General features: G+C 44.2%; 1 protein-coding gene across 7 annotated transcripts in view; it reads right to left on the bottom strand.

The window, feature by feature from the left end:
- The window catches only part of LOC111976857 (1-phosphatidylinositol 3-phosphate 5-kinase), a 28553-nt gene extending 5820 nt beyond the window's left edge, over positions 1-22733 (bottom strand). For 2 of the 7 annotated variants that reach the window (XM_024006008.2, XM_024006014.2), the window contains exons 1-31: positions 22364-22733; positions 20687-20877; positions 17363-17524; positions 16857-16883; positions 16086-16195; positions 15589-15760; positions 14708-14918; positions 13820-13846; positions 13529-13618; positions 11953-12091; positions 11111-11268; positions 10843-10954; positions 10406-10562; positions 9937-10104; positions 9313-9372; positions 7757-7886; positions 7056-7236; positions 6637-6711; positions 6411-6518; positions 5589-5729; positions 4579-4705; positions 3624-4321; positions 3369-3530; positions 2719-3096; positions 2271-2371; positions 2054-2125; positions 1715-1886; positions 1296-1474; positions 1014-1127; positions 435-591; positions 147-301 (exon numbers count right to left, since the gene is read on the bottom strand). In XM_024006008.2, the coding sequence (XP_023861776.1) occupies positions 147-301; positions 435-591; positions 1014-1127; positions 1296-1474; positions 1715-1886; positions 2054-2125; positions 2271-2371; positions 2719-3096; positions 3369-3530; positions 3624-4321; positions 4579-4705; positions 5589-5729; positions 6411-6518; positions 6637-6711; positions 7056-7236; positions 7757-7886; positions 9313-9372; positions 9937-10104; positions 10406-10562; positions 10843-10954; positions 11111-11268; positions 11953-12091; positions 13529-13618; positions 13820-13846; positions 14708-14918; positions 15589-15760; positions 16086-16195; positions 16857-16883; positions 17363-17524; positions 20687-20867 (4724 nt within the window). In that variant the 5' untranslated portion in view covers positions 20868-20877; positions 22364-22733. Of the gene's footprint in view, positions 1-146; positions 302-434; positions 592-1013; positions 1128-1295; positions 1475-1714; positions 1887-2053; positions 2126-2270; positions 2372-2718; positions 3097-3368; positions 3531-3623; positions 4322-4578; positions 4706-5588; positions 5730-6410; positions 6519-6636; positions 6712-7055; positions 7237-7756; positions 7887-9312; positions 9373-9936; positions 10105-10405; positions 10563-10842; positions 10955-11110; positions 11269-11952; positions 12092-13528; positions 13619-13819; positions 13847-14707; positions 14919-15588; positions 15761-16085; positions 16196-16856; positions 16884-17362; positions 17525-20686; positions 20878-22363 lie in introns of those variants that run through there. The other 5 variants (XM_024006040.2, XM_024006033.2, XM_024006027.2 and 2 more) reach the window with 4 other exon arrangements.
- Positions 22734-25614: the final 2881 nt, after the last annotated feature.

Consider the following 25614-nt stretch of genomic DNA (forward strand, 5'->3'; position numbering starts at 1 on the left):
GTTAAATGGTTCAACAAATTAATTATATGAGATCAAAAATGAAGCCTAGTACTAGACTAAAAACACTTGTTTATTGGAGATTCATTTATCTGTGTCTAGGAAACCGCTCCTAACATTAAAAGCTGCTCCAATATCAGTGTTCTCACCTGCTGTTCCAGGACTGCAGTGTTTCACACAGGCTCTGTTTCTTCACTACCACTGATTCCAGTACAGTCTGGAGCTGCTGGGGAGAGTCACTACCACAAGCCTGGAGACGAGCCTGCAGCTTTTCTATCCAGCTACGCAGCTCTGCCTCCTCCATCTGAACACACACAAAGAAAACTGATGGGAACCATGTGTTTGATAACTTTCCATTCAATCATTATAATGAGCCCGTCCTCCGATTTTAAGTGACAACACTGTTGCAAAGTCAGCCTCCACTGCACTATACATACACGAGACATATTTGGAGTGTAGCTCCCACCCTTCGAGTGGGAACCTACGTCTTTCTGTGCAAACAGGTCCTCCATCTTCTCTTCGCGTGTCTTGCTGAAGGTGTCCGTCTTCAGGGAGGTGAGGCGGTCCTCTATGGCCAGGTACACCTGATTCACCCTGACAAGAGGGAGAGAATGGAAAAGGACTGGTCAGAACTAGAAAGAAGGTCAAAACTAGTCAAACTAGATGATTCAGATTCGTCAGTTGGAGCCTGGTCCCAGATCTGTTTGTGCCGTCTTGCCAACTCAGAGGACAATAATCATAGGACTCCGCAATGCAGCACAAATGGCAGGTAGCCTAGTGGTTAGAGCGTTGGACTAGTAACGGAAGGTTGCAAGATCAAATCCCAGAGCTGACAAGGTAAAAATCTGTCGTTCTGCCCCTGAACAAGGCAATTAACCCACTGTTCCTATAAGAATTTGTTCTTAACTGACTTGCCTAGTTAAATAAAAGGTCAAATATAAATATATCTTTTTAAAAACAGATCTGGGACCAGGATACTTAAGGCCATGGTAGACAGACAACAGGTAGACAGTTACTTCTGTGAGAAGTCCTTGAGGTCCTGCTGCATGCTTCCCTTGGAGGGCCCCTGGTTCCTGATGAAGATCTTAGGAGGAGGGAGGCAGATCTCCAGCAGTCTCACTGAGATGTAGCTGGGGGTTAGACAAGTGGAATGGCATGGGCATATACAGGTTGAAGATGTTTTGAATTGATGCAAAAATGATAAGAAAAAATTGTAAGACTGATAAATGATGGATAGATGTATGAATGGATGGCAGGTTGGATGGATGAAAATAAAAGACATGGACTGTGTTTCCCACCTGAATGAGGCCACCATCTGGTTGTAGGAGAAGTACTGGTGGTAGTCTTTGTGGATGGAGTGGCCACAGGGTTCAGCATTAGCCCTCCTGGTATACTGGTGACCATAGAACCTCAGCTCTAGGTACTTAGCAAAGGACATGGACCACGAGTCATTGGACAGGGGCACCACAGGAGTCACCTACAGAGACAGCAGAATACAAGGATCAAAGCTCTGTGAGCAATAGAAGCTAAGCAGACCTGGACAGAAGCTTTTTGCTCTAGCCAAAAACTGGCAATTCTGATTAGCAAGAATTTGATTAGTTGAACTAGGTGAGCTCGCTATTAACTAAAACAAACAGTTAGGTGTGATAGCTATAGAGCAAGTCCTGGGGTTAGTCATGGAACAGATAAGGAAACGCAGATGAACAAGTTACTGTACCTGTTTGCATATGCGGCACCAGGAGTAGTTGAGGATGGTGTGTTGGTATCCAGGCACAGGAGAGTCCAGCTCCTTCAGTACGATCTGAACACAGCCACTGCCATGGACAAACCGCCGCACATGGTGCACCATGGGAGTCTCACAGAACATACTAGGGCACTGATAGGATGGCCTTTATCATGCATTCACAGACACGCGCACACAGACAGACACGTCAKAGCAAAGAAGAGGGGCTTCATTGAATGACATTTTATTACATATCAATGACACATTTTATGGTCAAATATTTTATCGGAAATTCAATAAATCATTTGCCAGGTTCTGATATTTCTCCCTCACCTGAAACAGTATCTCTCTAGGAATATTCCTAGTGTGAGGTCATTCTTTCCGTAGAACTCCATCGTGACAATCCTGTTGAGAACAAATAAGTCTTTGTGAATAGCTGACCTTTCAGAGTTCAGTCAGCTGGTATTTCACAGTGGGTTCACAAGATTTCTATTGCTCCTAAGGAGATAAATAAAGCTGTTGAAGACCACCAGGGTTGAGTGGGGTTTACCAGGGACTGACGCAGGGGTTGGGGGAGTTGTTGGACTGGGCTGAGGAGCTGCTGAACAGAACACACAGTCTCTGGTGGTTCACCGGGTTCAGGCAGTCCAGCTAAAAACACAGAGAAGTAATGGTGGTCAACAACAACAAGCACATATGCTTTACAATTCAAGAGCGCACTTCGCCTCTTCAGACCTCCCCTAATCTCTCTGGAGAGTGAGTGAGGTGGTGTGCTCATCAATGGAACACACTGAGCAGTAAACTAGCACTGACCAAGGGAGATGTTAACATAGGTTGTCTGTAATGGAAAAACCCTCAATATACATTAGAACAATATTTAACGCCACAGATACATCAGCRAGACTGTTGGAGATCTGTCTCCCTCCTCTGCCTATCTGTCCCATCCATCTCCTATTATTGTGGTGTGTGGATGTGCTAACTAGCTGGCCATGTCTCACCTTGGAGGCCCAGGTCATGTCGTTCTGTCCTGCTGGCTTCTCTTCCTCACTATCAGCCTTGACGGGGTGCTTGGGCGGTGGAGCCTCCCGGACTGGTGGCTGAGGTAGGGGCTGGGTGAAKGGGTCTGCCTCCTGCCGGAGGCGTCCCCCCTGGGCACGGTAGTCTGCCAGCATCTTGGCCAGGTCCTGGCTGCTGCCCAGCTGATCTGCAATGCGGGCGCTGGTAAGGTGGTGGGAGGGTAACACCTGGATGGGGCGGGGGGGAGGGACTCCGTTGGCGATGCCTCCACCTGACGGGGCGGAGTCTTTGAGGAGTTGTCGCTTACGTCGACAGTCTAGTTCTTTGAAGTCCTTGTTGAGCAGCGGGGAGAGGTACACCTGCACGAGGAACTAGTATGTTACATCTCAAATACCAAAATAGCATATCGGCTCATTCGCCTAGCACTTAAGTGTTATGAGATGTGCGTAATGCATACGCATGACAACAACCATTTTGGTAGACATCTCCACTATAACTAACAACTGAGTACAGCGGAATTGACGGTCACGTGAACTGATGATCTGATATTCTATTGTACATTACTGAACTACATTGAGCAAATTGATAGAAAGCAGGTTGAAAAACCTTCAGTGAATGTAAACCAACAAACCTTTTCAGGAAAGTAGTCTCTGCTGGGGCAGCGTAGGCCAGCAGGCGTGAGGAGGAAGGGCTCTCTAAAGGTGATAAAGGGGGAGATACAAAGGATGATGTCCTTCAGCTCCTGTTTGAAGCCTGCCGTAAGCGTCTTGAGACGGTCGTCCGTTGAGGCCACCTGCTCGGTGGCAAAACAGAAGAGGATATTGTAGGACAATGGAAACCAACGTGTTTCTGTCTGTATACTTAATCCGTTTTTTTTCTCCCTCACCTGCTCTGTGACAAACAGCCCTGTGTCATCCTGCAGGGGGTCTCTGAACAGCCTGGGGGGCGTCTCCGAACCCGAGCTCTCCTCCCGCGACTCACCCCTCCCCAGAACCCCCGACCCACTCCCCCCCTCAGTCTCCCCCTTCCCCGACCCAATCTCATCTGCCAACTCCTCCAGGTCATCAATAAGATAGGGTGGGGACACTGGAGGTGGCAGCACCTGGCGATTGGACAACGGCGTGGATGTCATGACCTCTGCTGACTCCACCCCCTCAGCCCCCAAGGAGGAAGAGGAGGACAGGAAGTGTTTTTTGTTGACTTTTACACCATGGACATCTTTAGGCGAGGAGGAATCTGATACAGATTTCCCAAGGGAAGCCTTCTCCTCCTCCTCCCCCAGCACAGTCTCTCCTCCCTGGGAGAGGGTGCTCTGGTCAGTCCCATTTTCCTGGCTCTCCTCCTCCTCAACAGTAGTGCTCTCCAGGAGACAGGGGAAGGAGTTGGTCTTGGCCAGGCTGGGAGGCATGGCGAACTCATCCATGAGAAAGGATATCTCTAGCTGGGAGTGGTAGGCCACACACACCATGAGGACGATGATCTCTTTAACCCTGGCCAGCTCGTACTCAGACGCCCCGCGAAGCTTTATGGTACAGCCCAGCTGGGGAGAGCAGCCCTCAAAGAACATGAGAGTCTTCAACTCATCTGTCACAGAGAAGGGAAGAGAGGAGAACACATGACATAGTTGTGCTGTGGAACTCAGGGGAGTCAGAAGGAGGAATCTGGAGATAAGTCTAGACTGGGCGGGAAGAACTTGTGAATGAACGCACCTGGTTGCAGTAGGTTTCATGTGTTGGATTATTTAAGTGAAGTAAGTTTTATGAACGGCTTACAATATCTAAGTTGTAGAGACTAAACGTAGCTGAAGGCAGGAAGTTGAGGACAGAGTAGTTTCCACTCACTGTTGGCCAGCTGGAAAGAGTGTAGGTAGAACTTTTGGCAGGTTCCCAGTCGAGGCTTGGTGAGCAGCTGGTCCATGGACATGACTAGGTCCCCCTGGGTCATACGACTCACCCTGTCCAAGACTTGCTGCAGAGAACCAGAGGTGGGAAAGAGAGACTGAGGGCAGGTACGACTAATAGACAGTTGAATGGGTTAAGCAGAAGAACAGGCTAACATGGCTAAAGACACCATCAAAAAGAGTTTAAAACAAAAAGCTAACAGCTACATAAAGGTAACTGCCAAAATAATGGGAACACTTGAGTGAATGAGGGACAGTAAGTATATTGAAAGCAGGTGCTTCCACACAGGTGTGGTTCCTGAGTTAATTAAGCAATTAACATCCCATCATGCTTAGGGTCATGTACAAAAATGCTGGGCAAGCTCACAGGGCATGAGTGGTCACTGAATGGTTTGGAGCATGAAAATGACGCAAACTATATGTCATGGTCATCTCAGTCACCAGATCTCAAACCAATTGAACACTTATGGGAGATTCTGGAGTGGCGCCGGAGACAGCGTTTTCCACCACCATCAACAAAACACCAAATTATGGAATTTCTTGTTTACGAATGGTATTGCATCCCTCCAATAGAGTTTCAGAAACATATAATCTATGCCAAGGTGTATTGAAGCTGTTCTGGCTCGTGGTGGCCCAACACCCTATTAAAGACACTATGTTGGTGTTTCCTTTATTTTGGCAGTTACCTGTATGTAATATGTTCTAAAGCTAGCTAAAGGTGGGTTTGGAAACATAACCCATGCTAGTACGGTAACTAGTACAGAGAGCTAGAGAGAGGGCAGGGCAGTACTGACTGGTTTGATGTTGATWACTAGCAGTAATGTAAGTAGTGACAGAGGGCAGAACAGAGGGCTAGAGAAAGCTAGTGAGATATCAGTAATGACTGGTTTGACATTGATAACCACAGCTAATAAGGTAACTAGCAGTACAGAGAGCTAGAGAGGTACTGACTGGTTTGACGTTGATGACCAATGTGATGCCGTGCTCCAGCAGCATGTCCTGAGCGATACGAGACACGGTCTTCTCTACCAGCACCAGGTTGGGACGCACGTCCGCTATACGCTGCACATAGTTCTTCAGAAACTCACGCTCCTGGGGAACAAAGACAGACAAAGATTTGTTTATTTTTCTTAATTTCTAGAAATTATGGATAAGTGCCAGCAAATTAGGATTTTTTTTTTACCCCGTTTTCTCCCCAATTTCATGGTATCCAATTGGTAGTTACAGTCTTGTCCCATCGCTGCAACTCCCGTACGGACTCGGGCGAGGCAAAGGTCGAGAGCCGTGCGTCCTCCGAAACACAACCCAGACAAGCCGCACTGCTTCTTGACACAATGCCCACTTAACCCGGAAGCCAGCCGCACCAATGTGTCGGAGGAAACACTGTACACTGCGCCCAGGCCGCCACAGGACTCGCAAGTGCGCGATGGGACAAGGACATCCCTGCCGGCCAAACCCTCCCCTAACCTAGACGACGCTGGGCCAATTGTGCGCCGCCCCATGGGTCTCCCGGTCGCGGCCGGCTGCGACAGAGCCTGGACTCGAACCCAGAATCTCCAGTAGCACTGAGATGCAGAGCCTTAGACCACTGCGCCACTCAGGAGTCCAGGAATTAGTGAAATATGTATTCTAAATTTGCTTGTCTTAATGCCTAGCCCTTGATTAGGTTATTTGAAATTATACTTGTCGTCTTGTTAATTTAGCTACATTAATCATTCATGCTTAAAATCAATATGACAGCCCAACCCACAAACCACTGAGTGTCTGACTGACCTGAAGCACGATGGGGTCAATGCAGGTGAATTTGGTCTCCTCTCTATAGAGATACTCTATGGAACACTTCAGCAGCAGGATCTTGGGGTTCTTGATGTACGAGTTCATCTAAGACAAAATAATACTTTGTTGAGTTCATCTGCACATAGACAAGCAATAAAGAGTGTCGTTCTGGCTCGGTTTACAGGGAGAGATGTTGGTGGTTATTACAGGAGAAGGAACCTACCTTTTTGTGGGCAATGTTCTTGGTACAGACAAAGCCATTCACTACGGCAGAGTCAAACTTCTTCCCTCCAGGAATCTAAAAAAAWWAATAATAATAAAATAGCCATTTTGGTCACATTAAATTACTCAAAATTCAACCCCTACAGTGTGTGCAGTATAAGTACAGATACATGACAAATAACCTGATTCAGAGTTGAGATAAGTGCAGGCAACTCGGACTTTAGCGTAAATCTTTCACTGAATTCAATATGGAGACTTGCACAGAAAGTCAAGTTAATCACCCAAATCTCAAGTCAGAATACCTCCCCAAGAGCGCTGTCAGTGTAGCCTCTTAATTACCAGACTAATTACCGCTGCGCTACAGAATGTAAGCTTGCGAGACTTCTGGATGGTTGTACGAGGTTACTGTCAGTGAGCTACCTTCTTGATGTGGACCAGTTGTCTGATGTCCATGTCATCATCACAGCTGCGAACGTCCGGCCGCACCGTTTGCACCACTTGCCTCACCACGGGAACAATGATGTCACGCCAGGAGAGGGACAGGGACTCACTGTACAGCAGCTGCTGCAGCAGCGCCATCATGTGACTGTGGTTGGCAGAGCTGGGGAAGGGAGGGAAGAAAACAGCAGTTTTAGGCCAGTATACCATGCGGATTCACCAGCTAAATATTTTACATTTTTATTTAACTAGGCAAGTCAGTTAAGAACAAATTCGTATTTACAATGACAGCCTACCCCGGCCAAACCCTAACCTGGACGACACCGGGCCAATTGTGCACTGCCCTATGGGACTCCCAATCACGGCCGGTTGTGATACAGCCTGCAATTGAACCAGGGTCTGAAGTGATGCCTCTAGCACTAAGATGCAGTGCCTTAGACCGCTGCGTCACTCTGAAGCCCAAAATAACACCATAGTATGCTCCAACTTATACTGAGATGTTGTTTCATCTAAAAGAATGACTCAAATATGTTCCACTTCAGTTCAGTTTTACTTCACTTCAGTAAGCTAAAGACTAGTCTTTAGTTTCCAAACATCCAACATACCTACAAATAAATAAATAAAAGGAATGACAAAAACATTTGAGCAACTTTCAAACCTCTAAGTTATCTGACTGTACTCACAGTAGCCTCTCCATGGCCTTCTTCTCTCCGTTCTCCTCTCTGAGCTGGTCCAGGGAGCTGTGGTGCCAGCCCAGAGGAGTGAACAGCATCTCTTTAGCCTTCTCCTCCACACGACGGTTAAACAGGGACTCTAGAGCACACACACAGACAGAGAGAAGAGTGAGAGCGCAAGATATAGAGAGAATGTTAGCTTGGCTTACAGCTACAATACATTAGGTTCAGTACCAACTGCTTGTTCAACAGAAAGAATACACAGCTGCAAAAGAGTTGAAAAGGAAGCAACACTTGAACTAAACAAGGAAGTGGGGAATTCCCGGGTCATTCCACGAAAAGAGTGCCTTTTGCGTGCATCCCATTGATATTTTAAGTAGAAATTGTGCAACAATATTGCATTTTAAATGCCTGTTATATTAAATGAAGTGCCCTTTAATATTGATCACATGGAAAATTCAATAATATAAAAAAATATGATTAAAGGCTCCGTTTATCAACCCCGTGTCATCACTCCTAGGAAGATTTCAACCGACTTAATCCCAACATTCTCCAAGTTTCAACATCATTGTAAAGCCCTAGTTATTTTGTTGCTTTGACAAAGTCATTTCTGAAGATTATTATTTATGTGAGTGATTAATTTACGTCTGTCCCTCATTTTGAGGTCAACCCTGTTATGTGAACTGAACTGTCGTTTTAATATGGTGAACAGTGGCGGCCTGTCCATTAGGGCATTAGGGGCAGCGCCCCACTTTTGGTTGGTTTAAACAAGTGAAAAATAATAAATTGATAAAAATCAAAAGTGATCAACTGCTCTGCAATCAGCAGCACTGGGCATCCGGTTGCATTGCCAGCTCTTACATTGCTTGGTATTGAGTCTGCYCACTCTGCAAATGACCTTGTAAATAAATAATCATGACAGTCATTGGGAGCCTGGGACCTAAACCGGACATCCACATCCATCACCAGTTGAAGGACAAAGGGATACACTTGCTAAAACCTTCTCATGGATCTGGTAGGACAAAAAAACATGTTTCTATGCCCAATTCGCAACACTGTTTTGTGTTTCCTGCCGTTAGATGCAAGCTAGTGGATACTAGCTACCGGAAAGCTCACACACCGGTCGCACACTGGTAGCTAGCTTGCTCGCACACCGGAAGCTAGTTAGCTCACATGGCAATCAACTCCAATTAAAGTTACTGGTGAGTTCATCATGCTATCTAGCTATCCCCAGTTAGATCATTTGTTTTCACTTTTTGCATTTGTGCTTGTTGCGTTTTCCCTTCGATGCACTCGTAAGCTGGCTGCAAGCTGCTCGTTCTAAAAATAACTTTGGTAATCAAAACAGTGGCAGCATGTGCAGCAGAGATGATTCAGGTTTTACATCCAAAAATAAATTGGCATATTTATGCTATTGTTCAAATGCACAGATCACTTTATACATCTTCCCAAAGAAACAAGTGGTAATTTGAAAACTTGTGTTAATAATTCTGTCATGCTGCTTTGTTGACAGTATGACAACTCCCCAGTTGACAGTAACCGAATTTGTGGAACGACCCTCCTACCTTTGATGAAGGCGTCGCTAATGGAGATATTCTGTCCTCCGTCCTCTGAGACCAGGTACTCTGATAGGAGAAAGCGGAGAAATGCATCAACACACGCACAACTCCACCTTTCAAAAACATATACCCTTTATGGAAACTGGCTACGCAAACTTTGTGTGCTATCCTATATTTCTTTCTGACCGCCACACTCATTTATATGCATAGCTCATTTCCTGTCACTGTTCCTTTAAATGTTGGGGTGGTTGTTGTTGTAACAACAGGTCATGTGCAAAATTCCCAAACAAATCTGAATTGAGCTTTCAGACTAAGGTCACATATGAAACATCGGAATTGTATCAGGATTGCGTTTACACAGGCAGGCCCAATTCTGATCTTTTGCCCAATTATGGACAAAAGAGCTGATCTGATTGGTCAGAAGACCAATTAGTCAAAAAAATWACTGAATTGGACTGACTTAACGCAGCCATACAAATGTGAACTCAACAGAACAAATTCGAGAAAAGTATCAGATATGCCAATACATCACATTTTGGGTGATTGTGTAAACACAGCCTTAGTAAAAGGTGTTAGCCTACAGCAAGACAACAGCAACTAATCATTATTTTTGTGTGTTTGGCTCAGTACCTTTCTGCTCCGTAGGGTGCGGGGGTACATGGGGGTACTTTGACTGTTTCTTGATGTGGAAGTTGACATTGTCCTGCTCCATATTGAGATTGATGGAGGCAGCAGAGTCACTGTCCACCGCTGACTGGAAACTGCTGACTGACGTCCTCTTACTAGGACTGGACGAGTCTGATGGGGGGGGGGGGGGAATAAATAAATTTTTATAATAAATTAAAAAAAAAAAAAAAAAAAAGTGTCTTCTTGATGCATAGCAGCATGGAGTGGGATAAATATGAAGGGACATCAGAGACAGTACAAAAGGGCTCTTAGGATCCCTTATTAGTTCATTAGTTCAAGATAAATACAAAGAAACATCTCAGACATTACAGAAGGACTCAACTACCTATTATTTAGGAAAGCAACAGACATGGACATGAGGCTAGTTGTTGTAATGCGTAGCCAGAGTCACAAGGCATACAGGAATACTTACTGGGCGTACTGGGCATGACATAGTCATTCTCGTCAGCCACCTGGTCTGTGTCACTGTCGTCAAACTTGATGTCTTTAAACCAGGAAGGTTCTGAGTGTCCCTCCAGAGAGTTGACACTGTCACTGTCAGGAGACGGGGTCTCAGAGAAGTCTGTGCTCTGTGAGGATAGAAGACACCTTCATCATCAGTCATGAGCAACAACGTCACCACCATCATTATTATCGTCATCAAAAAAAATCATCAACATTATCATCAACTACACAATCATCATAATCTTCACATCATCGTCATCCTCAGCAGCAATAGCATCACCATCTTCACCACTATCGTCATGATCACCATCCTCACCATTATGACCATCATCAACACCACCCCCATCAGCATTGTTAAAAATATCTGTGTCCTCTTCCCCTTATTCCCGCAAAACAGTATCTCACCTGGAGTGGGCGATAGAGAGCATACTCATCTCTGAACAGCTGGTCGTGGTGAGTGACACAGTCCAACCAACGACCATCTACCAGAGCCTGACCAATGGCTATCGCCTGTGCCCTGCAAGAGTGTGAATGAGCGATAGAGAGACAGAGAAAGAGAGGATGGATGAGGGAGAAAGAACATTTAGTAACTCATGTAATCTCTGCTTAATACAACAGGATGCTTACTCAGACATCCAGAATGTTTTTCACTCAGCATGATGTCTGTCTTTACCTGGTGGAGATAGTTCCATTCCTTAACAGCCAGTTGACCAACTCCTTCCCCACAATGCAGTTGGGGTATGTACGGAGCCAGTAGCGGTGGTCCTGGAACTCCATACCAGTAGTGTTGTGACAAATCTTCTTCCACAGGTCTTTGAGCTGGGACGAGTCCTACATGTCATGACATTCAGTCAAAAATGACTTATGTTTGCTTTGTCAAGAATGGATTGTAAATTGGACAGAACAAATTATACAGACAGAGATAGAGGGAAAGATTGAGGATAGAGGGAAGCAAGAGAGAGAGAAAGCGAGAGAGTAATTGCGAGATGGAGAGAGAGGGCGAGCGATAAAAGAGAGTCAGAGTGAGAGAGCGGGATACAGAGTGAGATAGAATAAGGTGAAAGGGGCCCTCGAGTGGCGTAGCTGTCTAAGGCACTGCATTGAAGTGTTGCGGCGTCACTACAGGCTGGGGTTCGATCCCAGGCTGTGACCGGGAATCCCATAGGGCGGCGCACAATTGTCCCAGCGTCTTCCAGGTTAGAGGAGGGTCTGGCCGGGGGGGCTTTACTTGGCTCATCGCGCTCTAGCGACTGACTTCGGTCGTCAGTTGAACAGTGTTTCCTCCGACACATTGGTGTGGCTGGCTTCCGGGTTAAGCGAGCGGGTGTTAAGAAGCGCGGTTTGGCGGGTCATGTTTCGGAGGATGCATGAATCGACCTTCGCCTCTCCCGAGCCCGTTGGGCAGTTGCAGCGATGAGACAAGATCGTAATCACGAAATTGGGGAGAAAAAGGGGGTAAAAATGAACAGAAAGAATAAAGGGAAAGAGGGAGTGAAAGTAAGAGTTCATCATTACCAACAGTATCTTCCTCTCCTCTTCGCTGTGGTCAGGTTTTGGCATGGCCCTGCTGGTCTGGGGGCTCACTGAGCTGTCATAGGAGGGCACCATGGAGGAGCCAGACCGGTCGAGGGACAGGTTGGTCACACTGGCTGACCTGGATAAGACGGGGCTGGCATTACAGGGCCATCACACAATAGATGCAGCAACATTTTCATTTTTATTCTGTACCTTACTTCTCATTCTATATTATATTTCTCTAACTTGTGTCTGTGTGTCTGTGTCTCTGTGTGTGTGTAATAGGGATTAGAAATTATTTCACTATTCAAATAATATTACTTTTTTCTGGATAGTTGAACTCTGTAATTTTAATTCCATTATGCATAGATTACAATTCTCCCACTACATTTGCTACACATGACCTCTAACCTTGATGACAATAACAAGCTACACGTGCGAAACGTGTGTAGGCTACCAGTGAATATTTTTTTAATGGGATGCACTTGTAAAAAATGTCATAAAACTGTTGTTTTAATACAATTGGAATGTAATGGTCTATCCTTGAAGGCTATGTAGCAATGTCACATAGATAATTATACTTAATTTTAGACAAAGCCTTTTCATTGTTAAAATAGGCCTATATTTTTTGGGTTTCTCAAAAATGAATACTCTCCCAAGTAATCTAATACTAACGTCCTGTCGGATATTACAGTAACTGTGCCAAACCCCTAGAGTGGAAAGGGGGGGGGGGGCTAATAGATGTCAAAAAGGGTCCAACAGAAATAGAATGAACACACTATCATAACTATTCTATATTTTATTTMACCTTTATTTTGACAGGGACACTAGGCTGTCTTTCACAGACGAACCCTGCATAAATACATCAAACATATACAATATACAAAATTACAAGGCAGATAAACAGACACCTTTATCAATGTAGAAGTCTCTGATCATGACTCTCAACTGACCAATGGGGACCAGAACATCTCATTTCAGAGAGCTCTGGAAGTTGTTCCACATAAAGGGCCCCAAAAAACTAAAATCAGCTTGACCCAACTATGTGGAGACCGAAGGGGCCTCAAGGGTTATCCAAGGCTGAGACCGGGTTTGGTCATTTGGAAGTCTAAATGTAATTAATGATAGGAAGTTTCTGCATGAGTGCTTTGTAAATAAACAAGAAAATGCTGCTCTCTCCTTACATACAATGAGGTCCAACCCACTTTTTGATTCAAAACACAATGGTGAATTCTAGAACCATGACCAGTAATAAACCTAAGGGCACAATGGAAAACAGCATCTAGTGGTTTTAGTATAAATGCTGCTGCATGCATATAGATCATATCCCCATAATCTAAGAGACAAAAATGGCCTGGACAATTTCCTTCCTATTAACTAAAGTCAGACATGCTTTGTTTCTGTAAAAGAAACCAACCTTGAACTTAATATAAATCTCTCTATAAATCTCTTTCTGTGGGATGCACTATCAGAAAATAGGGCACCAAAATACAAACCCTAAACCTAGCTGGAAGAATGTAAAAGAAGCTGTAAAAGGGTTCTATAAAAAGATGTTGGACCAAAAGCAGACACTCACCGCTTCCTTATTGGGGACTTGCCTCCATCCTCTTGTAGCGTGCTCCGTCTAGAATTCATGCCACTGTTCTGAGACTCCTGGTGAATCAAACTGACAYAGACATCATTTTTTTTTTTTATCATTCTTGAACTAAATCATTTCACATCCATCTTTGATGTCAATATAACACTACCGCAGAAGTCTCAATATGGTAGGGCTAGAATGGTAAAGCTCAGGTCAAAAATAAAAAACAAAACTGTTACAAGCTGTCAGAGAAGTTGGAACGTTGATAAAAGTAACAACAGGACTCACTTCTTTCTCATCCCAATGGGAGTTTTTCTATGCCAGGAGAGAAGGGGGAAAATATTTCATTTGAGCAAGAGCAGAACACTGAAAATTGGATCAAAGCTGGTTATATAGTTCAAAGGGATGGCATTTTATTAGAGCTAAACAATATAAAAGCATGCTTCCCTGTCAAAATCAAACAAAGGGATGTAATTTGAAAAACACAATAGGAAAAGTATGTTCAATTGAATAATAATACCTCTTGGTATTCTTTGTTTTTAAAGTCAAACATTTATTTGAAATCCCTTTTGCTGAGAAATGTATGTTTTTCAAAGGCACCCCTCTCAAAGGTAATACGATTGATTGATTGGTTAGCAGGAAGTAGAGCGCCAATAAAACCATGCACGTGAAAGTGGACCAAGCAGGGATAAGGAACCCACCCAGTATACAGGGGAAGAAAAGGAAGGCAGACAGAGGAGACAGGAGGATGGAGTGGACAGGGAGGGAGAGGAGAGGACATGGAGGGGAGAGGATATAGGGGATGAAGAGCGCTGAATGTTTCTCTCTCCTCTGTCTCTTCAACTCTGCATTTGAAGGAAAAAACAAAGATATGAGAGTAGGGATACACAGAAAATCATGCAGGATATACACAGAGAGAAATAAAAACACTGTGGACAAGAGGTGAAGAGAAGACAACAAAAGACTAGAGGTCAATGCGAAGGAGAAGTGCATGCATCATTCGTAGGACAGGACGGGAAGGGAAGGGGACAAAATTACGAGAGTAAGGATGCAAAAGACTGGAGAGTGCATGCATGGTTCCTCCCACAGACTTAAACCTATGATTTCTCTCTATGGTTCCTCCTCTCGGTCTGTGTTCTTAGGGTGGGTGCCATTTGGGATGCAGCCTTATTTTACCTCTGCCAGGCCAGGTCCTCCTCTAGGAAGATGTTGCGGCTGGCCTTCCGTCCACCGACCGGGGTGCGAGGCTCRCTGGGCTCCAGGACGCAGGTGGAGCAGGGGGAGGAGTCAGACAGAGCAGACAGGTCCTCCCCTATGGAGCCAGAGTCTGCAGAGTGGGAGTAGCTCAGAGCGATCTTACGGCAGTAGGTGCAGGCCCGCAGGTCTCCTACACAGACAGGCAGGCAGACAGACACAGGCCGGCAGGCAGACAGACAGACAGACAGACAGGCAGGCAGACAGACAGGCAGACAGGCAGACAGACAGGCAGACAGACAGACAGGCAGACAGACAGGCAGACAGACAGACGTGACAATGGCGGGAGGGAGGGAGGGAGACAGTGAGAAGGGTAGAAGTCAGTGAGAGGAAGAGCAGGTCCTGCTATGATCTAGGATGGAGGCAGTATTGTGGTTACTGTGGTGTTGTCACTGCATGGCATGGTAAGGTCACAGCACATCATCATCAAAGGACAAACATGCTATTGATTAGATCTCTTGGTCTCAGATTCTCACATCACAGCAATGTTAGCTCAAACGTCACTGGTCAACCAGTCAACTTACCCAAGTCCAACTTCAGTAACCCACACAACCACAGCAGAAAAAACACCATGCTGAGCACCCATAGACCTCTGTACATACACATGATCTCAGCGATGGCTCAACTAGATCTCTTCCATTGGACCTCTCTAACACATTGTGACCCTGCTTTGGGATCATTCTTAAGGGGCTGTCTCCCCTCTCCTCAGGAGAACACTAGGGATAATGATGATGCAGCCAAGGGGTGGGCATGGTCTAGGGGTCATGCCCCCACCCCCTCCTGTGAGTCCCCAACGCACTCACCCGTGTAGCCCATGAACTTGCCAGGGATTTCCTGGTTGCAGCAGCGGCTGCAGAAGATCTGGCCGCAGAGCCGGCAGTGGTGGCGGCGGCGGAAGGTGGTGAACTTCTCATTGCAGTCGTAGCACTCCTTACATTGGCTGTCTGGCATCCAGTACTGCTTCAGGTCACTGTCCTGCAATATGCCTTCTTTATTTAGTGGACCAACTAGCACTGAGGTATAAAGTAATGCTGAAGCAATCTTTTCAAAGTATATGGAAACTATATTTCACTGAAATCAAACGGTTAGATGAAACAATAACAGACTACTTTTAAAGAATAAGAGGCGTCTTCACATGTCCCATATTTGGAACAGTTGCCTGTGTGTGATTGTGATAGTTAGCTAGGTTATATTACTCCAAGTAAAAACAAGCAGCACTAGAGTAACGGTGTGTAAAACAACAGCAGCGTATTGTGAAGTACAATAAACAACAGTGATTGTGAAATGGTATGGTAGATACCTGGCTCTTTCCCTCCATGATCTCCTTGAGTCTCTTCAGAGCAGTGCGGAGCTGAACAGCCGTACGAGGATCGTGAGTGCCCAGGGGGGTTTCTGATTTCCTACGGCCCTCTAGGAGCGCGCACACACACACACGGACACAAAAAGAAACACACACGGTGCAACCATTCAACACACATGTCATAGCAGATTTCATCTAACCATTCACGTCATGCAAATGCTCCCTTTTCATGCAAATAAAAYGCAGAAAGGTAAAGGAGGGAGACTACTTTTTATTTTATTTTTTATACCTCTCTTAGGTAGGTTATAGCCCAAAACGGGCATGGAAATTGACAATCTCTACAAGGATTTGCTTTGATAATGGCAGGTTAAGTTAAAAAAGGATTGCACAATAACAGAACAGAAGCTTACCAGTATATCAGTAGCCATAAACTAGGCTCTAGTGAACAATTACGGTTATGAATAAAATTATACAGATAACGCAAATTGGACAAATGCCATTGAGTAAGAAACAAAAAAGGTAGAATGATGTTAGTTCTTATATCATTATGCAAACACATACAACTGATCAAATATCAGTGTTGGCGACAAAATAACATCAGAAGGCACTTTATCCATACATGCCAAAAGTAGCTAGATCAACCACACTCACACCAAAACCACTCAGGTGCTTGGGTTAGCCGCCCACTCTATGAAACCAGGTTGTTAAAAAAATCAAGCGCAAAAAACATTTCAGAATTCTTAGCAAACACACAGTATAGAAGGCCCTCACCCTCACCAGGCCATAATGGCCAGTCCACTGCAAAAAGAGAAGACATACATCAGCTTTTTTAAATAGGCGTCATGTTACTCACACTGTGCATCCATTCTTATCTGCACGTCGCTAACTTAAAACCATAAAATGTCAAAATGGATAGCCCTCACATRAAGAGCAGTAGTTCAATACGTATTCTAGCCCATGGTAGAAACACAGCAGCTCTCCTTTAAGCTTGCCTAGGAGATATAACGCCTCCAGTGACTCAGATCTCTGACTGATGACTAATCCTATCAGCATGAAACATTCATCACCATTATCAGGTCAAGCAAGAGACAATTAATGCAATCACGCCAAATGTAAATGAAAGCACAAAGAATCACTCAAGTTTTATTTGTCACATGCATAAGTACAGTGAAATGCTTAACTTGCAAGCCCTACCGAACAGTGCAGTATTCAACCCCCCACTGTATAAGTATACTGTACATCTGATGTATTAGAATAAATGTGTGTGTGTGTGGTACCTGAAGCAGTAGAAGTCCTGCGTAAAAGATCGTGGTGTTGTTTCCTATGTGCCCCAGAGCCGTGGATGGAGTGTGCTGGTATGGTCCAGTTCCTATGCTCCCCAGTGGGTGACGCCACAACCACATCCGGTTTCTCTGTCACTAAGGGTGGCCGCCCCTCCTCTGTACACATAGACCAATTAGAACAGTGGCACTCCAGTAACTTTTTTACCTAACTTAACACCTGATTTACTTAACAAAAGGCACATCTTTAGATGGCACAGGTATCCTCATGACATGGGGGGGGGGTTATGTAATTTTAAAAAAGCACATAAAGGCWTCATAATTCAGAAAGGTCATGTTAACTGACTGATAGCTCATAGAACAAAATGTTCTGAGCCTGTGTCAGCCTCGGACCTTATTTTCGGCATTTATCCCAAAACCCTATTCTTTCCCCATTCATTTTCCCTGTATGAATAGCTGAACAAACCAGAGGCAACTAATTTCCGTTTTTTAGGACATCACGCTCTATTGTTCCCACAAGCAAAGGGGAAGTCGATACCATCAAAGGGCACCATCAGACCAACTCCTTGAATGGCCTACTCCTTGAAGTTTGCCTTTGTGTCTAAAAAAAACACTACTTCCCCCTTAAAAGGTGCACTATGCAGAAATTCTAATAGTTCTAATATACACTACCGTTCAAAAGTTTGGGGTCACTTAGAAATGTCCTTGTTTTTGAAAGAAAAGCAAATAACATCAAATTGATCAGAAATACAGTGTAGACAATGTTAATGTTGTAAATGACTATTGTACACCAGTCTCAACATCAACAGTGAAGAGGTGACTCCGGGATGCTGGCCTTCTAGGCAGAGTTGCTCTGTCCAGTGTCTGTGTTCTTTTGCCCATCTTAATCTTTTCTTTTTATTGGCCAGTCAGAGATATGTTTTTTTCTTTGCAACGCTGCCTAGAAGGCAAGCATGCCAGAGTCGCCTCTTCACTGTTGACGTTGAGACTGGTCTTTTGCGGGTACTATTTAATGAGGCTGCCAGTTGARGACTTGTCCTCTTGCTCAGTTGTGCACCGGGGCCTCCCACTCCTCTTTCTATTCTGGTTAGAGCCAGTTTGCGCTGTTCTGTGAAGGGAGTAGTACACAGCGTTGTACGAGATCTTCGGTTTCTTGGCAATTTCTCGCACGGAATAGCCTTAATTTCTCAGAACAGGACTAGACTGACGAGTTTCGGAAGAAAGTTATTTGTTTCTGGCCATTTTGAGCCTGTAATCAAACCCACAAACGCTGATGCTCTAGAAACTTAACGAGTCTAAAAAGGCCAGTTTTATTACTTCTTTAATCACCACAACAGTTTTCAGCTGTGCTAACATAATTGCAAAAGGGTTTTCTAATGATCAATTAGCCTTTTAAAATGAAAAACTTGGATTAGCTAACACAACGTGCCATTGGAACACAGGAGTGATGGTTGCTGATAATGGGCATCTGTACGCCGATGTAGATATTCCATTAAAAATCTGCCGTTTCCAGCTACAATAGTCATTTACAACATTAACAATGTCTACACTGCATTTAAAATCAATTTGATGTTATTTCTAAGTGACCCCAAACTTTTAAACGGTAGTGTATATATATTATATATATATTTATATTTTTTGGGGGGTGACATAACAAGCAAGTATAATCCTTGTACCATCTGAACCGCTGTGAAATATATTTTCCATACCCCAAAATATTGTATTTTCAGCTGGTGTACAAAACTGAAACTTAAGAACAGGAAGCATAGAAAAAGTGCACAAAGTTTAGCTATACCGCTTCTTAGACTTGCTTTCAATGAAAATGGCAGATTTACAAATCAGATTTCTATGTGAATTTGGTTGGGTCGCCCAAAAAGTTACATATTRCAGCTTTAAGTGTGTGTACATTATTGTACTTATAAGTGTATGCATTGCTGGTGTTCATAAATGTTTCCTTGCTCTCTCGAGATCTAATCTTTTCAGCGTAAAGTGATTCACCATCCCTCTAATAATTCCATATATATATATTTTTTTAAATATAAACAAAATAGGTGAAATAGAATGTTAACGCTACAGTATATGAGCAGAGCCCTGCTCCCTTGGTGAGGGGCCTGCCATTCCTTGCACCTAGCCAACAGGCAGTGTCACATCACATGACCTCACGGGACATGGGCTCTGCTCTGAGTTGCATTCTGTTCCATTCTGCTTCCTGTTAATCTTAAACTGACTGTAAACCCTGGTGGTCAAGGCTACAGTACCTTTCCCTGCATCCTAGGGTACAGTACAGTACTGCATAGTATAGACTGCTATAGGGCAATGGACAAATCTGGGTTTGGTGGATGCCAGGAGAATGCTACCTGCCCGAATGCATAGTGCCAACTGTAAAGTTTGGTGGAGGAGGTATAATGGTCTGGGGCTGTTTTTTATAGTTCTTAATGCTATTGAATACAATGACATTCTAGACGATTCTGTGCTTTGTGGCAACAGTTTGGGGAAGGCCCTTTCCTGTTTCAGCATGACAATGCACCCGTGCACAAAGCGAGGTCCATACAGAAATGGTTTGTTGAGATCAGTGTGGAAGAACTTGAATGGCCTGCACAGAGCCTCAACCCCATCGAACACCTTTGGGATGAATTGGAACACCGACTGCGAGCCAGGCCTAATCGCCCAACATCACTAATGCTCTTGTAGCTGAATGGAAGCAAGTCCCCGCAGCAATATTCCAATGGACAGCCTTGCCAGAAGAGTGGAGGCTGTTATATCAGCAAATGGGGGACCAACTCCATATTAATGTTGACGATGATTTTGGAATGAGATGTTCGACAAGCAGTTGTCCACATACCTTTGGTCATGTGGTATAGTTGCCACAAAGTTGGAAGCACAGAATCGTCTAGAATGTCATTGTATGCTGTAGCGTTAATATTTCCCTTCAATGGAACTAAGGGGCCTAGACCGAACCATGAAAAACGTCCCCAGACTATTAAACTAACTGACTGTAAACCCGGCTGGTGGTCAAGGCTACAGTACCTTTCCCTGCATCCTAGGGTACAGTACAGTAGCCTAGACTGTACAGTACTGCATAGTATTGACTGCTATGGGGCACTCCACAGAATTAGAAATAACAGTGTGACAAAACAACGACTCAATTATTCAGCTTTTTTGTCTTGTCTCATCTTAATGCACAGGCCTACTAGATGACTGTCAACCATCTCAAAACAACTACATAGAGTGTAATTTAAGTAAGTTTGTGTGACTGTCTGCAATCCCTGAAAACTTGTCTGCTTTCACCATGCGTATCACGTGTGTTATCTTAGTAATGACCTTTGTTAAAGCGGAACAGGTTGACAAAGGAGCTGTATGCTGATCGGAGCGGGGGCTCGTCCTGCTCTGGAGTCAGGGGTTTGAAGTGTGTCAGGTGAGATGGGCTGCCAGGGGAAATAGGAGGCGCCACACTCCAATCCAGCGTAGAGGACGAGGAGGAGGATTTGTCGTCAGCAGCCATGTTACTGCTCCTGTTGGAAAGACAAATGATCACATGAGACCGGAACATTGTGGTGACATGGTGATCCTCTGCTTAACCGTGTGTAAACAGGCAGCCCTAAACAGAGGCATTGCCTCCTTAACATTTCAATGCTATTCAAACTATTACTTTGGAACAGTTTACCTGTGATTTGTTCCTCTAGTCTGAAATAAGTAATTTCAATGATTCCTCTAGTCTGTCTAACTGAGCTGCAAGTGAGACATTTTAGCCTCTGACCTGAGTTCTTCTACTGCTCATTTTAGCCACTCACCTTTCCACAATACCCCTTTAGTCATTTCTTGAGAACCAACACCAAAATAAACATTAGTACTGTTATTTCTACTAAAACTGAACATATTTTTAAAAATACACAAAATTGTGTGATTTTATTTGACAATGGAAACCAGCAATTCTGGTTTGATAAAATTGAGCCCATAGCTTAGGTAGGTCATAATTCTAAGAAACTCAATGACTGCAGAACAGCCCAGAGCTACTGTCGGTTGCAAACCATGCTTTACAGGCTTACCCTCAACAAAGACACATTATTCTTCTCACCTCAGCGTATTTTATAATAGAGCAAAGAGGTACTCAGAGGTGTAAAGAAAACTGTCACTATGAAACACATATCAGAAAAAAATAACAATAAGAAAGAAAATCCTGTCCCTTTTAAAGAGAATGTACCCAATCTTGTTTTCCACCAACTACAGAGAGAGAGAAAGATGGAGAATTAGAATGCGCGAGAGAGGATTTGAGAGAATACACTGTCACTGTACTAAGGAACGTTTAATGATGGCTTAAGTTTATAAAATGTAAATAAGGCTAAACTTAAGCTACTGTTTGATAAAAACAAATGGGACTGACTCGTGCTGTTTTTCTTCAAACGAAGATAAAACGTTGCTCTTGACAGCAGTAGTTACCACCGGTGGAGGGATGGATCAGAGGAAAATGACAACCTCACCAGCAATAATTTCCACCCCGTCATGTGACCATAGGCCTGATGGTGGCAGCTGAGTTAACCAGCATCAACAGCCTTGAATGCCCACGGCCTCACCTTCAGCTAAAGAGGCAACTAGGTGAATGTGTGTAAACTACATAGCCATACTGTTGGTGTATAATACTACAAACGGACTAATGTTAGCTTGCATCAAAGCAGCAGTAACAACACATAGGGTTAATTATAACAAATATTTGGTAACACAGCTAGCTTGCTATCACCGCCAAGCCGTGCAAGAATACAAACATAAATTAACCCAACTAATCACTGCAAAGCAGTATCGTGCAGATAAAAATCATTGATCTCAATAGCTGTCACATACTAACTACAGTTGCAGACTCTGTGTCCGCTACTGTGTCCGGCGAGTCAGTGAGCTAACGTTAGCTAGCAGTTAACGTTAGCAGGCCCACTGTAGTTAGCTAAATGAAGGAAGAGTGAAGTGAACACTCATATAATCGAATTTCCACTAAATAACACAAATTACCTGTGTGCTGGTCTCCTTGGACATCCCTGTATGAATAAATTACATTAGGTAAATTCCTGTGAAGTCGAGTAGCCGCCCTATCTTGAGATATGTATTTCCAGCAGTCAGACTGCTCCTGAGCAAGACAGAACAAGTCGTGATCACAACAGTTCGATCAACTGTTGTGATCGCATTAGTGGAAACCAAGAGTGTTCTCAGGGCAGACCTGGTTGTAGCTAGATACAGTATGTTGTGTGTTTTTGCATTTTATCTAACCGTACCCATTTTCCTAAACTTGATCGAATTATCATAGCCTGCCACTAAAAGTAACTTCTGCTAGTCAAAACCGGCAGACCCGCCCTGAGAACAGTMTTGGTTTCCACTACAGCGTTGTGATTACGAAACAAGGCAGCGCCCATCTATTACCTATTTAATCGATTGACATGACACGTTCCCTGCACATCCAACATCCATTACACACACACCATAGCATGTTTTACTTAGTTTCTTGTGAACAGACACTTTCAGAGAACAACAATTGCCATGTAATTTAGCTATAAGTGAAAACTTTAGTATACCTGAGTTGTGTTACTTGTGGACGTTTTTGTCCCCATTTATTGTAAAGATAAAAATATCATGAATATATCTGTCCTTAGTGCCCTGTGCACTAATATGTATCAATAAATGACTGCTTAACTCCACAATTACTTTATTCAGAGTATTGCTTGAGGTATGCCAAATATAACCTACCTGAGCCTGGTTATTCTGCTGTTTTGGGCCAGTAGCTATGAGCGCACAGAGTCCATCCCTGCTTTACTTTGAAGAGATCATGAACTGTGAACAACCTATTTTCTGGTCAACCCATCTACTATTCCATCAATCATTGCAGTTTTGCTTATGCGACTGTCATGTGATATCAGTTTATAGTAATCCATGAATGCCTCTAAAGGAAATTAATAATTTAACCGTTAATGGTTCAAACTGCTTTCAGCTACTGACTGTTGCGTGGTTTGAACTTGTTTATATTAAATCAAATTTCACTTGTCACATGCTTCGTAAACAACAGGTGTAGACTGACAGTGAAATGCTTATTTACGGGTCCTTTTCCAACAACGCAGAGTTAAAGATAAAAAATAAAATAAAACAGAAATAGTGACATGAGGAATAAATACACAGTGAAAAAACAAACAACAATAAAAGTAAAAATAACATGGCTATATACAGGGAGTAGCCATGGCCATAACTACATATGAGGACACCTGTAATGTTTTATAATTTGGTGAAGAAAAAAAAAATATATATACACTATATATACAAAAGTATGTGGACACCCCTTCAAATTAGTTGATTCGGCTATTTCAGCCACATCCGTTGCTGACAGGTGTATAAGATCGAACACAGCAATGCAATCTCCATAGACAAACATTGGCAGTAGAATGGCCTTACTGAAGAGCTCAGTGACCTTCAACGTAGCACCATCATAGGATGCCACCATTCCAACAAGTCAGTTTGCAAATTTCTGCCCTGCTACAGCTGACCTAGTCAACTCTAAGCTCTGTCATTGTGAAGTGGAAACTTCTAGGATCAACAACGGCTCAGCCACACAAGCTCACAGAATGGGACAGCCGAGTGCTGAAGCGCATAGCACTTAAAAACCGTCTGTCCTCAGTTGCAACACTCACTACCAAGTTTCAAACTGCCTCTGGAAGCAACGTCAGCACAAKAACTGTTTGTCGGGAGCTTAATGAAATGGGTTTCCATGGCCGAGCAGCTGCACACAAGCCTAAGATCACCATGCGCAATGCCAAGCTTTGGTTGGACTSGTGGGAAGCTCGTCACCATTGGACTCTGGAGCAGTGGAAATGCGTTCTCTGGAGTGACGAGTCATGCTTCACCATCTGGCAGTCCGACGGACGAATCTGGGTTTGGCAGATGCCAGGAGAACTCTACCTCCCGCAATGCATAGTACCAACTGTAAAGTCTGGTGGAGGAGGAATAATGGTCTGGGGCTGTTTTTCCATGGTTCAGGCTAGACCCCTTAGTTCCATTGAAGGGAAATATTAACGCTACAGCATACAATGACATTCGAGACAATTCTGTGCTTCCAACTTTGTGGCAACTATACTACATGACCAAAAGTATGTGGACAACTGCTTGTCGAACATCTCATTCCAAAATCATCATCAACATTAATATGGAGTTGGTCCACCATTTGCTGCTATAACAGCCTCCACTCTTCTGGCAAGGCTGTCCATTGGAATATTGCTGCGGGGACTTGCTTCCATTCAGCCACAAAGACATTAGTGATGTTGGGTGATTAGGCCTGGCTCGCAGTCGGTGTTCCAATTCATCCCAAAGGTGTTCGATGGGGTTGAGGCTCTGTGCAGGCCAGTCAAGTTCTTCCACACCGATCTCGCCAAACCATTTCTGTATGGACCTCGCTTTGTGCACGGGAGCATTGTCATACTGAAACAGGAAAGGGCCTTCCCCAAACTGTTGCCACAAAGTTGGAAGCACAGAATCGTCTAGAATGKCATCGCGCCTGCAATAGCATTAAGAACCATGAAAAACAGCCCAAGACTATTATACCTCCTCCACCAAACTTTACAGTTGGCACTATGCATTCGGGCAGGTAGCATTCTCCTGGCATCCGCCAAACCCTGATTTGTCCATTGGACTGCCAGATGGTGAAGCGTGATTCATCACTCCAGAGAATGCGTTTCCACTGCTCCAGAGTCCAATTGTGGGGTGCTTTACACCACTCCAGCCGACACTTGGCATTGTACATGGTGATCTTAGGCTTGTGTGCAGCTGCTCGGCCATGGAAACCCATTTCATGGAGTTCCCGACAAACAGTTCTTGTACTGCCGTTGCTTCCAGAGGCCGTTTGGAACTTGGTTGTGAGTGTTGCAACCGAAGACAGACAACTTTTACGTGCTGTGTGCTTCATCACTAGGCAGTCCTGTTCTGTGAGCTTGTGTGGCCTACCTCTTCACAGCTGAGCTGTTGTTTCTCTTAAATGTTTCCACTTCACAATAACAGCACTTACAGTTGACCATGCAGCTCTAGCAGGGAAGAAATTTGACGAACTGACTTGTTGGAAATGTGGCATCCTATCAAGGTGCCACATTGAAAGTCACTGGGCACTTCAGTCAGGCCATTCTACTGCCAATGTTTGTCTATGGAGATAGCATGGCGGTTTGCTCGATTTTATAGACCTATCAGCAAAAGGGTGTGGCTGAAATAGCCGAATCCACTAATTTGAAGGGGTG

This window comes from Salvelinus sp. IW2-2015, linkage group LG2 (genome assembly GCF_002910315.2).
Source record: "Salvelinus sp. IW2-2015 linkage group LG2, ASM291031v2, whole genome shotgun sequence".
Lineage (NCBI taxonomy): Eukaryota > Metazoa > Chordata > Actinopteri > Salmoniformes > Salmonidae > Salvelinus > Salvelinus sp. IW2-2015.